The sequence below is a fragment of the Marmota flaviventris genome, chromosome 8, assembly GCF_047511675.1.
Source record: "Marmota flaviventris isolate mMarFla1 chromosome 8, mMarFla1.hap1, whole genome shotgun sequence".
Taxonomy (NCBI): domain Eukaryota; kingdom Metazoa; phylum Chordata; class Mammalia; order Rodentia; family Sciuridae; genus Marmota; species Marmota flaviventris.
The window spans coordinates 56,817,329-56,830,045 of NC_092505.1; the positions used below are offsets into that span (position 1 = coordinate 56,817,329).

Consider the following 12,717-nt stretch of genomic DNA (forward strand, 5'->3'; position numbering starts at 1 on the left):
CTATTTCTGTACTTAATTTTTGAATAGGACAGAGAGTTTCATGGCAATTAAATGATTGCTCCTTGGAAATAAGAGTTTCTAACCATTATTAAATGAATTTTTGTAGATTTGGGGTCCTCAAAAAACATTTTGAAGGGCCTAGAGTTGTAACTCAGTAGCAAAGCGTTTGCCTTGCATGTGTGAAGCACTGGGTTCAATTCTCCACCCTGCATATAAGTAAATAAAGGTCCATTGACAATTTTAAAATATTTTTTTAAAAATCATTTTTAAAAGCTTTTCTGGGAAATGAAGATTTAAATTAGGGATTTAACAATGAATCCTATGCTTTCTTCCCTTTTCAGACAGATGTAATTGTTAATTCTGTAACCCCACCAAATCTCAGAGTGGGACCTGTGTCAACATCAATTCTGCAACGGGCAGGAAATGAAATGGAATTGGAATTCTATAAAAAAGTAACTAAAAAGTTTTCAGATTCCCAGTTGGTACTGGTCACAGAAGGATTTAAACTACCCTGTAAATACGTATTCCATGTTCTGTGGAATCCAGCACAACCTGCATCTTTGGTAAGTTCAGAATAGATTTACCTTTATGCAGCTCCATGGTCTAACCAGCCTGTTAAATTTCCATTGTTTCATTACATTCATGAAATCTTGTCAAGTGTTTATGGTCCACATTTGAAGCCTGAAATGTTACCTAACCCTTGGCTAAATTTTAAGTAAGCATATTGCAAATGGACACTGAAACACAGAGCTTCCTCATCTTGTTCACCCATTCACCTCACCGTACTCAGTGACCCTGTAGACTTTTCCTAAGTAGGCACGGTATTCACTTCTCCATATTTTCCTCTATGGATTAAATTCCAGGAGGAGCCGGGATTTCCCTTCTAGCACCACTCCAGTCAAATTTGTTACCTGTGGTCTCTTCCTACCTGTGCTTGTGGTGGACATTGGCTCTCTAGCTACTTTGTCTCCTAAGGCCCATAACATACAAGCTTTAAAAAATAGGGAAACCCACTCAGATATGGAAAGAGAGAAGTTTAATCCCTTCTACCTTTGTTTATCCTCTTATGGCTAGACATCTCTCTCGTCCCAAATTGGTCCTCAGTCTTTCAGGTCCTCCTTTCCACAAACAAACCTCTGTAACAGTAATTCAATATAATGTTGAAAAGTTGATAGACGTTTAAGTCTGCCAAAAGTATTAGTACTTCTCCAGGAGAAATCATATAATAGATCCCAGCGATATTGAATAAATGTTGCTTTTTTTCTTTTAATCTCTATCTCCTTTATTAAACTTCTAAGAGCTCTTTATGCAGACTTGGAAGTGGCAGGTGAGCAGAGCAAACTGATAGTTGAGTCTCTGACCTGGGAAGATGGGCAAAGCTACATAAACCAGCAGAAATCAGTGCCCAAATGTCTTGAATAGCCCACAGTGGCCCAATTATTCAGTTTCTTAGTCCTTTCATTTCTCATTAGCTAACCTTATAGCTGTAGTGGAATCTCTATGGATGGGGCCTTTCCTGCCCTCAGAGGAGGCATGGACATGATCCTTGGTAGAGGTTGGCATTGTAAAATATGAACAGAACCAAGGAATAAGTGAAGTCTTACTTTTGACTCAGAGAGTGATTTTAAATTTATGTTTCTCTTACAGATATTGAAAAATGCAATGAAGCAATGTTTGGAAGAATGCCTCAAGCCAAATATAACTTCCATTTCCTTTCCTGCCCTTGGGTCTGGAAACATTGGTATTGGGAAGGATATAGTAGCAGAACTTATGTTTAATGAAGTTTTAGTATTTGCTAAAGAGCATTTGAAAAAACAACTAACTGTAAGGTTTGTGATCTTTCCAGAAGATCTGGAGACATATAAGGTGAGTTAATATCTTAGAAATGTCCTACAAGTTTATCAGGCATAGTGAGGCACATCTATAATGCTAGGTACTGAGAGTCTGAGGCAGGTGGATCACAAATTCAGGCCATCCAGCATAACTTAGTGAGACCCTGTCTCAAAAAATAAAAATGGCTGGGAATGTATCAACCCTGGTAGAATGATCCTGGGTTCAATCCCTAGTACTGAAAAATTTTTAATAATGTGAAGGAAGAATAAAAAGGAATAAGAAACAGCTACTTAAAATAGATTTCCTAGATATGGATGTTGGATTCTGCCTGTAACCAACATTCAAGTGAGGCTTCCCAGGAATGTGTCTGAGTTTTGGACAGAAGGAGCTTTGCTCAGTGCCTGGCAGAGAGTGGTTGTTGTAGACCTTAGTTTTCTGTTTCTCTCTCCATTTCCTGGCCTGTTCCCCTTGTGTAGTGGCATACTTGTTCCAGCTTGCTCTTTCTTGGAACAATTGTAAAGGTTCTTATTCCTTCTGCTGCCCAATCATAAAAGGAGATTTGTAGCATTTGCTAATTTCCATGGCTTAAGCCATCAGTGTGATACCACTGCAGGCCAGGTTGGAATTGATGTTCCCAGTGGATGCTTATGAGCCAGTGTAACCCACTCCTGTTCACTACTGTGCCTCCTCCACAGCTCCCTGGCAGAATTGTGGCAAATGACCCAGTGAAGTAGCTCACCTTTTTGACAAAATGAATCGTCCTGTGCTTTGAATAAAGACTGACAGTTTCCCCCATGCAGAGGACTATTACTGGACCTACACAGGTACCCTGAGAACTTTCCACGGTTCTGCATGAAGCACTATACCCTTGCAAGGGGAATTAAGCGCATTTAGAAAAGAAGATTCGTTCTCTTCAACATACAAATATAATTGTACTTGGTAGTTCAAGGAAAGTGAAAAGATCAAACACAGACTGAGGGCTCTCCTTGAGGCTAGCATAACAATTGCCATCATACATTGGTCTGCCAGACACAGTGCTAAGCAGAAGCTGTCTCATTACATTCACCCCATGATAGTGTGATGAAGCCACTATTGGTATTTCCATTTCACAGATGGGAAAACAGCTCTGGGGTTAATATGCTCACAGCTAGTAAAGGGGCTAAACCAAGATTCCAACTTGGGTCTGTTTGTTTGCCCCCAAAGCCTGTGTTCTGAACCACAAACCAAATACTTGAGAAATATATAATATGTCTTTCAGTTTTATAACTCAATGGAGAGGATTCTCTTATCCAGTAGTTTACATTATATAGTGACCATTCACCATTTTTCCAGGCTTTTTCAACATTAACACCTACATAATATCCACATAGAATTATGAGGTGTGTGCATGCATTTATTTCCACCTGTGGCCTTCTGATAAGCTCCTCTTTTCTTCCTAAATAAGTTTTACAGTGAGAGATGTGTGTACAGAAAGATCAATGGCAACTTACAAAGGTCCTCATGAGGATGTTACCTGATAGGGTCCCTGTATTCCAGAAAATGGATTTGTCAGACACTTAGGCCTGACTTAACTCAGGAAAGATCAATCTACACCTAACTCACAATAGAGTGATACCCATTTTTATATACTCATATTTTTCAATTCAGAACTGAAGTGAAGAAGTAGTTCCCAGCTGACTAGAGTACTTGTATTCACCAGTGTTTCATGATGGTAAGAGTCTTGGGTGGAGCTGAGTATCTATAAAAGGCAATGGATGGTTATTTAACAAATATTTATTGAATATTTACCTTGTGCCAGGCCTTGTGTTTCAGAATAAGGAACTCTTTCTTGAACACATTACTGACATCTCCCAGATAAGGTGTTGGTCACTAGTGGATAGAACTGGAAGAATGCTGCCAAATTCTTGCCATTTGGCTCCACTTTTCCAAGATCCTTGTAGACCATCTGCTTGTCATTCACACATTATTTCTTCAATGTCATCACTAATGATTAAGTTATAGTTTTTCCTTCACATTCAATTCAAAAGTCTTGCTTAATTATTCTTTTTTAAATTTATTCTTTTTAGATATACATGACAGTGGGATATATTTTGACATATTATACACACATAGAATAAGTATAACTTGTTCCAACTAGGATCCCATTATTGTGGTTGTACATGATGTGGAGTTACATTGGTCATATATTCACATACAAGGATAGGAAAGATATGTCTGATTCATTCTACCGTTTTTCTTATTTCCATCCCCTCTCTCTTCCCTTCATTCCCCTTTGTTTAGTCCAATGAACTTCTATTCATTCCTCTCCACCTCCTTATTGTGTGTTGGTATCCACATATTAGAGAGAACATTCTACCTTTGGTTTTTTGAGACTGTCTTATTTCACTTAGCATGATATTCTCCAGTTTCATCCATTTACTGGCAAATGACATAATTTTATTCTTCTCTTTATGAGAATGAGTAATATTCCGTTGTGCATATATAAACCACATTCACCTGTGTATATATGTAACACATATCTGCTATAGCTTGAATCTGGAATTTCCCTCAGAGGTCAACTTTTTTTTTTTAAGAGAGAGAGAATTTTTTAATATTTATTTTTTAGTTTTCAGTGGACACAACATCTTTATTTTTATGTGGTGCTGAGGATCGAACCCAGCGCCCCGTGCATGCCAGGCGAGCATGCTACCGCTTGAGCCACATCTCCAGCCCTATACTACATTCTTTATCCATTCACCTGTCGTAGGGAACCTATATTAATTTCATAACTTGGCTATTGTGAATTGAGCTGCTATAAACATTGAAGTGGCTGCGTCACTGTAGTATGCTGATTTCAAGTCCTTTGGGTATAAACCATGGAGTGGAATAACTGAGTCAAATGGTTGTTCCATTCCAAGTTTTCTAAGGAATCTCAATACTGCTTTCCAGAGTGGTTGCACAAATTTTCAGTCCCACCAGCAATATATAAATGAACCTTTTTTCCCATATCCTCATCAATATTTATTGTTAGTTGTATTCTTGATAAGTGCCATTCTGATTGGGATGAGGTGGAATCTCAGTATAGTTTTGATTCACATTTTTCTAATTGCTAGAGATGTTGAAGATTTTTTAATGTATTTTTTGACGATTCATATTTCTTCTTTTATGAAATGCCTAGTCAGTTCCTTAACCCATTTATTGACTGGGTTGTTTGTTTGTTTTGGTGTTAAGTTTTTTGAGTTCTTTGTATATTCTGGAGATTAATGCTCTGAGGTGCTGGTGGTAAAGATTTTTCCCAATTCTATAGGCTCTCTGTTCACATTCTTGATTGTTTCCTTTGTGGTGCAGAAACTTTGATTTGATACCATCCCGTTTATTGATTCTTGATTTTTCTTCTTGTGCTTTGGGAATCTTATTGAGGAAGTCAGTTCCTAAGCCAACATGGTGGAGAGTTGGACCTACTTTTTCTTCTAGTAGATGCAGGGCCTCTGGTCTAATGCCAAGGTCTTGTGCCGCGTCCGGCCAACGGAGCCGAGTCCGGCGAGGGACGTCGGGGTTAAAAATACACAGGACACCAAGGTTCTTCATCCAGGAGGGAGCGTGTGCGCACGCGCTTTATTGCCAGATTTGTTCCCCTTATATATCTTTTTAACAGCTGCGGGAAATTACTCAAAAGTGAGGAGGGAAGAGTAATAATTGCGTCCTTGGGTTACCGTCACGTCACCATCCCCTATCAGGAGGCTCGAACAGGTCAAGATGTTCCCGAGACACATATGTGCGAGGCAGATAAACAGGGAACCGCAAGCCTGCGTCATGGCCTTGTGAGCTGGCCACATTGACATGCATAACAAAGAACTGGGGGTTGAGTCCCCAGGGGCCAGGGCGGGCCTGCTATCAGCAGTCTTGATCCACTTTGAGTTGACTTTTGAACAGGGTGAGAGATAGAGGTTCAATTTCATTCTACTACATGTATTTCCAGTTTTCTCAGTACCATTTGTTGAAGTGGCTCTCTTTTCTCCAGTGTATGTTTATATCACCTTTGTCTAGCATGAGATAACTGTATTTATGTTGGTATGACTCTGTGTCTTATATTCTGTTCCATTGATCTTCATGTCTGTTTTGGCGCCAATACCATGCTGTTTTGTTACCATAGCTCTGTAGGATAATTTAAGGTCTGATATTGTGATGCCTCCTGTGTCACTTTTCTTACTGAGGATTGCTTTGGCTATTCTGGGCCTCTTATTTTCCAAATGAATTTATTTAATGACTGCTTTTTCTATTTCTATGAAGAGCATTATTGGAATTTTAATAGGAATTGCATTAAATATGTATAGAGCTTTGGGAGTATGGCCCCTTTGACAATATTAATTCTGCCTATCCAATAACATGAGAGGTCTTTCCGTCTTCTAAAGTCTTCTTCAATTTCTTTCTTTAGTGTTCTGTAGTTTTCATTGTAGAGATCTTGTACCTCTTTTATTAGATTAATTCCCAAATATTTTATTTTTTTGAGGCTATTGTGAATGGGATAGTTTTCCTGATTTCTCTTTCAATTGATTCATCATTGGCGTATAGGAATGCAACTGATTTATGGGTGTTGGTTTTATATCCTGCTACTTTGCTGAATTCATTTATGAGTTCTAGAAGCTTTCTGGTGGAGTTTTTTAGGTCTTCTAAATATAGAATCATTTCATCAGCTGCCTGATTATTTCTAACCCTATAAATACATTCTGACTTTTAAAATGACCTTCTAGAGAGAGGTGATTTATTTATTTATTTTTGGTATTGGGGATTGAACCCAGAGGCGATTAACTACCAAGTCACATCCCCAGAGCTTTTTAATATATTATTTAGAGACAGGATCTTGCTGAGTTGCTTAGGGCCTCGTTAAGTTATTGAGGCTGGCTTTGAACTCAAGACTCTCCTGCCTCAGCCTCCTAAGCCGCTGGGATTATAGGGGTGTGCCACCACACCTGACTGGCAGTTCTTATTTGTTTATTTATCAACAGGTAATGTACCTTATTTGTTTTATTTCTGAGTTCTTGGATGAGGAGGGTGTTATAACTTCTACAGGTAACTAAATATGGTAATATCAAGGACTTTTTGCTCTGAAAATAACAGCTGAAATGATAATTTATGAAGAAATTGTCTGGGCTGGATTGTGGCTCAGAGGTACAGTGCTTGCCTAGCATGTGTGAAGCACTGGGTTTGATCTTCAGCACCACATAAAAATAATTAATTAAGGTATTGTGTCCATCTACAACTGAAAAAAAAATATTTATAAAGATGTCCTATAGAATATAATGCTAAGTGAAGTTAGCCAATCCCAGGAAATCAAATGCCAAATGTTTTCTCTGGTATAGGGAGGCTGATTCATAGTAGGGTTAGGAGGAGGAGCATGGGAGGATCAGAAGAACTCTGGTTAAGGCAAAGGGGAGGGAGGGAAAGAGAGGAGGCATGGGTTTAGAAAAGAGGGTGGAATGAGATGGACATCATTACCCTAAGTACATGTAAGAAGACCCAAAGGGTGTAAATATACTCTGTGTACAACCAGAGATATGAAAAATTGTGCTCTATATGTATAATATGAACTGTAATGCATTTTGCTGTCATATATAACAAATTAGAATTAAAAATTAAAAATAAATAAATAAAAATGAATATCTGAAAAAAAGAAATCCTATAGATTAAGAAACTTATTGTTAACACTTAGATGCAAAGCAAAATCTAAACTTTACCTCATTAATAAATAGCACCTTTTCAATAAAGTACTACCCATTGTATCAATTTTGAACAAGGAAGAGTACATATTTACAGCTTTAATTCATGCCTAATATTATAATACTTATAATAAGCAGGAAATGAAGGTCTATTGAATGAATGAATGAATTAATAGGTGATTATTTTTTGCCTTGGAGTATATATTCTCCTTTTTTTTTGTACTATATTTGTTTTTCCTTCCTTGTTGTCCCTAGGTGTTCTAATAGAGTATGGTGCTGCACTTGCTGTTCCCTAGGACTTTCCTTTTAGATTTGTGGCACTGGAGATGGGTATTGAGAGGCAGATGAGGTCAAGTGTGTTTGGTACAGATAAAGAGAGATTTTGGTGACAATGACTGTATACCCTGCTCATGACTCTCTGCTCTGTTTTGCTTATTGTAGGCTTTCAGTCATGAAATGACAAAGAATTACAAGATGCTGAATCGTAACATTTACAATGGTGAGTAGGAAATTCACAGATCTAGAAGTAGAGTTTCCCATCATAGGTTCATTCTGTTCTTGATCATCTGAACTAATACAGGAAAGGAGAATAAGCCAATAAAGTTCATTGTGCTCCTACTAGACACCTGACCTGCTTTATACCTGACCGTGATTCTATTTTTGCTTAATCTAATTTCATGATACTGATGGAGAAGTTAAGTTGCAGTAGATAATCCACAGTGGGCTGGGGATGTGGCTCAAGTAGTAGCGCGCTTGCCTGGCATGTGCGGGGCGCTGGGTTCTACCCTCAGCACCACATAAAAATAAAATAAAGATGCTGTGTCCACCGAAAACTTAAAAAAAAAAAAAAGATAATCCACAGCGTGGGCAGTTCATTTATAAATAAGTGTTTATAATTTTTTTCTCATAACAAAGCTGCCCTCCATAAACTGGCTAAGCTAGTAAGACTTTATGCCCCAAATATCTAAATGGGTTACTTATTACTAATTAGAGAAAACGCCTCTGAGTAATACCAGATAAATGGGTTAACCCAACACTATCATGATGGAAACTTTAACACACAGGCACACACACACACACACACACACACACATACACGCGCGCGCGGTTGAGGGGGGGAGGGAGAGGTCCCAACTGTACAGATTCAGATTCAGAAACTTTGAGTGTGGACCAAGCAGATATTTTTTAATGCTCCCTAATAAGTTTTACAGCTGATTTAGGTTTGGGATCCCTGGATTAAACCAATTCTGGTTGTTAGTGGCAGGCGAGGGTTAGCTTTGTCTCATAACTGTATTCCTTCAGTGGAATTTGAGTGAACTGAACAGGAATGTTCAATGACCCAACAGTTCTAAAAGTGAAGAAGGAGGAATTTCAAGGGTTTTGGCCTGGGACTGTGCTTTTTATCAGCCTATCCATCTGTCTGTAAAATTATGATGATAATAATTGACTATTGTGAGAATAATTGGAGGTTATGTATGTAAAGATCGTCTGTAAATTACAAAACATTAAACAAATGTCAGGGGACAAAAGATGAATGGGAAGATGGACATACTTCCCTGGTGGCCCAGAGGAGGAGGAGATTTTTTCTGACTGGGAGGGATCAAAAATGGCTTCATGGCCAGGAGTGGTAACTTGGGAGACTGAGGCCAGAGGATCTCAAGTTCAAAGCCAGCCTCAGCATTTTAGGGAATCCCTAAGCAACTCAATGAGACCCTGTCTCTAAATAAAATACAAAAAAGGACTGGGGATATGGCTCAGTGGTTAAGTACCACTGGGTTCAATCCCCAGTACACAAAAAGAAAAAGAAGAATGGCTTCATGGATAAGAATGGTTCTATATTGAGCTTTGAGGATGGCAAGATTTTCAATAGCCAGTGTATGTGTGTGGTGGTGGTGAGGGTGACAGCACCCAGGAAAACCCACAGGAGCAAACCACAAGGAATACAGGGTAGCTAGGTAAGAGGGAGTGTTTTAGATGAGGCTCATGTGCCCTGATTCAGGGCAAGGGTCACCATTTGTTTCAGTAATTATTGAGGGTATCTGTAAAGGAATTAGATAGCACAGGACAATAATTGACAGTCATAATGATTGATCTTCATCTCAGTTACCAAGGAAAGGTTAAACTAGTTAGAAAGGCAGAGAAGCATGTTTTCATTAGGATTATTTAGATAATAAATAGTTAAATGTGTTTTGGTGCTAGAGGAGTATCCTTTAGTGGTCTGAACAATTCTTCTTTCCTAATAATGGCAGATGAATGAAGTCCCATCTTGGATGTTTTAAATTTTCTCTTAAAATGTAATATATGCTCCTAAACAAGAGTTTAAAACAACAAAAAGCATGCCTCCAATTAAAATATTTTCTTACTATTGTCTAAAATTTTAGCTTATAAATGGAAAAAAAAATTCAAAAAAGTAAAACATGGGCTTTTATTTTTATCAGAGAGAGGCCTTCCTTTCCCTCTTACTTCTAGTTCTATCCTAGCTCTTTTTCATAGTTTCTGAGGCGAACCAAGTACAATATCAGGATAAAGATGCTGCTTATCTTATTGTTCCAGGGTCACTAATAATAGGCGTAATTGTGCGAGCACTGGAGTCAAATGTCCATACCTGTTGACTTCATGGCCACCACTAACTGGTTCCATAACCGTGGCCACGTTACTTAATGACACTCTGAGTCTTACAAAGTTCTCCTTATTTGTACAATGGGAGTTTGGTCTTGAAGATTGAATAAAATAATACATGTAAAGCCCTTGGAACAATGCTACAATATAGTAAGTGTTCAACTTACTTTTGTCCCTCAAAAATTGTTCTAAAATTTATTCCTGTAAAGCTCTGAGTTACATTGCTCTACAGATCATTGCTGACAACTTGAATGTCAGAGTCAAGAATTAAAAAAAATAAATAAAATTTTTTTTGTAGTTGTAGATGGACAGCATGCCTTTATTTTGTTTATTTTTATGTGGTGCTGAGGCTCGAACCCAGTGCCTCACACATGCTAGGCAAGAGCTCTACCCACTGAGCTATAGCCCAAGCCCCAGAGTCAAAATTTTTTCCAGTTTGGTAGATGATTTTTCAATTCCCTCATTGCCAGTAAGGAAAAGCATCTTTTTTTCACATAGATACAGGTCATTCATGTTTCCTTTCCTGTGAAACATTTTGCCCAAGTAACTATTGGGTTGTTTCTTTTTCTTAATAATTTTAGGGAATTCTTCATATATTGTAGATAGTGCATGATCTATTAATTTCCTCTCTTTTTTTAAAAAAAAGAATTTGTAGTTGTAGATGGACAGAATGCCTTTATTTTATTAAGTTTATTTTTATGTGGTGTTAAGGATAGAATCCAGTGCCTTACATGTGCTAGGCAAGTGCCCTGCCATTAAACTATGGCCCAGCCCTTAATTTCCTCTCAATTAGTCCATTCCCTCCCCCCACCCCCAACACTTTTTTTTTTTTTTTGTAATTTGAGTTTCAGAGTTGCTTGAATATCTCTATCGTTTATGAAGACTACAGATAGGTGATTAGAATAAGGTTCCCTTTCTTTTTCTGCTAGAATATATCATCTCCAGCAGCAGTAGCTAAGCTTTAAATTCTTGCTGTGGAGATGAAGAAGCGTGATGCCCAACTCTATCCTTTAAGCAGAAGAAGGGCCAAGACGTCCTATTACACAAAGATAAGATATAATAAGGATTTCTGGGTAGTAGAATTATAGGCATCTCTTCTTTTCAATATACTCTGATAATTTTCTAGTTTTCCAGTTATAGGCATATGTTATTTTTATTATCAGAGATGTGGGTTTGTTTTTTAAAATAAGTTTTATGCTAGGCTCACACTGTAATCCCAGTGACTTGGGAGGTTGAGGAAGGTGGATTGTAAATTCAAAGCCAGCCAGAAACTTAGTGAGTCTTAGTGAGACCTGTCTCCAAATAAAAAGGACTGGGGATGTGACTCAGTGGTTAAGCACCCCTGGGTTCAATTCTAGGTACCAAAATCAAAACCAAAAACAATAAATTTCACTCCTTGAATTGTATGGCTTTCAGAGATCTTTGATTTTAAAATTGGCAGAAGCAAGAGGTTAAGGAAAATTTCATTCATCAGGAAACAATACTTAGTTGATATCCAGATTGAGATCACAAGGTGAATTCATCTGTGAATTGACAAATGCCATATAGTAGAGGCCAGATATGATAAAACTAGCTCCTCCAGAGCTAAACTCTGTGCTCCCAAGGAGGCTTTAAATAATGCATATAGATTGTCTTTATATCCAGTGCAGCTTTCAAAGATAGGTTCTTAATAGGAGCTACTAGTGCTGATAATGGTGAAGATATCCTTGGGGTAAATACTAGCCATGGTGTTTTGTTCTGTACTATTTTAAAAACCACCAAACTTCCATGATTGCTTATGATAGTTCTTTCAGTCCCCCAGGGGACCAGCGAGGAGCAAAGAGAAAATGGGCTTGAAGTGGGGTCTCCTGCCATCGATCTGATGGGATGGAATAAGGAAGAGATGTGTGAGGCCAAAGCATGGATCCAAAGGATACTGACATCCCAGAAGATCCACACCATTGAGAACAAGCATATTCTCCACCTTGGGAAAAAGGAACATGACATTTTATCTAAACTTCAGAAAACCTCAAGTGTCTCCATTACAGAGGTTATCAGTCCCGGAAAGGCAAATTTAGAGATCAGAGGAGCCAGGGATGACCTCATTGAGGTGGTTATGAACATTGAACATATGCTCTGTGAAGTTCAGGAGGAAGTGACAAGGGAAAAGGAGCAAAACCTTTGGATCTTATCAGGTGAGTAACTTCCTGTTTAGTTAAGAGTCGGCTCTACCAACTGTTTCTTCTTTTGGGTATGAATGGGTTTGTACAAATGTGGATAAGAAATAGAATGGAAAAGGAGAGAGCAAACTATTCTGGTTCTGTGTTAGGTCGTAAACTTTTTCGTCATAAACTTTTTCTTTTTCTTTTTCTTTTTTTTTAAATGGCAATGGGTATTGAAACCAGGGCCTGGCATGCGCCAGGCAAGTGCTCTAGCACTGAGCTACACCTCCAGATCCTAGGTCATGATTTTTTTGTGTGGTGCTGGGGGTTGAACCCAGGGCCTTGTGCATACTAGGCAAACACTCTAACAGCTGAGCTGTATCCCCAGTGGTTGTAAACTTTTATGAGGCAGTTTTGGGCTCTCTTTC

General features: G+C 38.3%; 1 protein-coding gene across 2 annotated transcripts in view; it reads left to right on the forward strand.

Annotated features, from left to right (window-relative positions):
• The window catches only part of Parp9 (poly(ADP-ribose) polymerase family member 9), a 38,470-nt gene that overhangs the window by 9,990 nt on the left and 15,763 nt on the right, over positions 1-12,717 (forward strand). For both annotated transcript variants that reach the window (XM_027935944.2, XM_027935942.2), the window contains 4 exons: positions 342-563; positions 1,648-1,866; positions 7,971-8,028; positions 11,942-12,322. In XM_027935944.2, the coding sequence (XP_027791745.2) occupies positions 342-563; positions 1,648-1,866; positions 7,971-8,028; positions 11,942-12,322 (880 nt within the window). The remainder of the gene's footprint in view (positions 1-341; positions 564-1,647; positions 1,867-7,970; positions 8,029-11,941; positions 12,323-12,717) is intronic.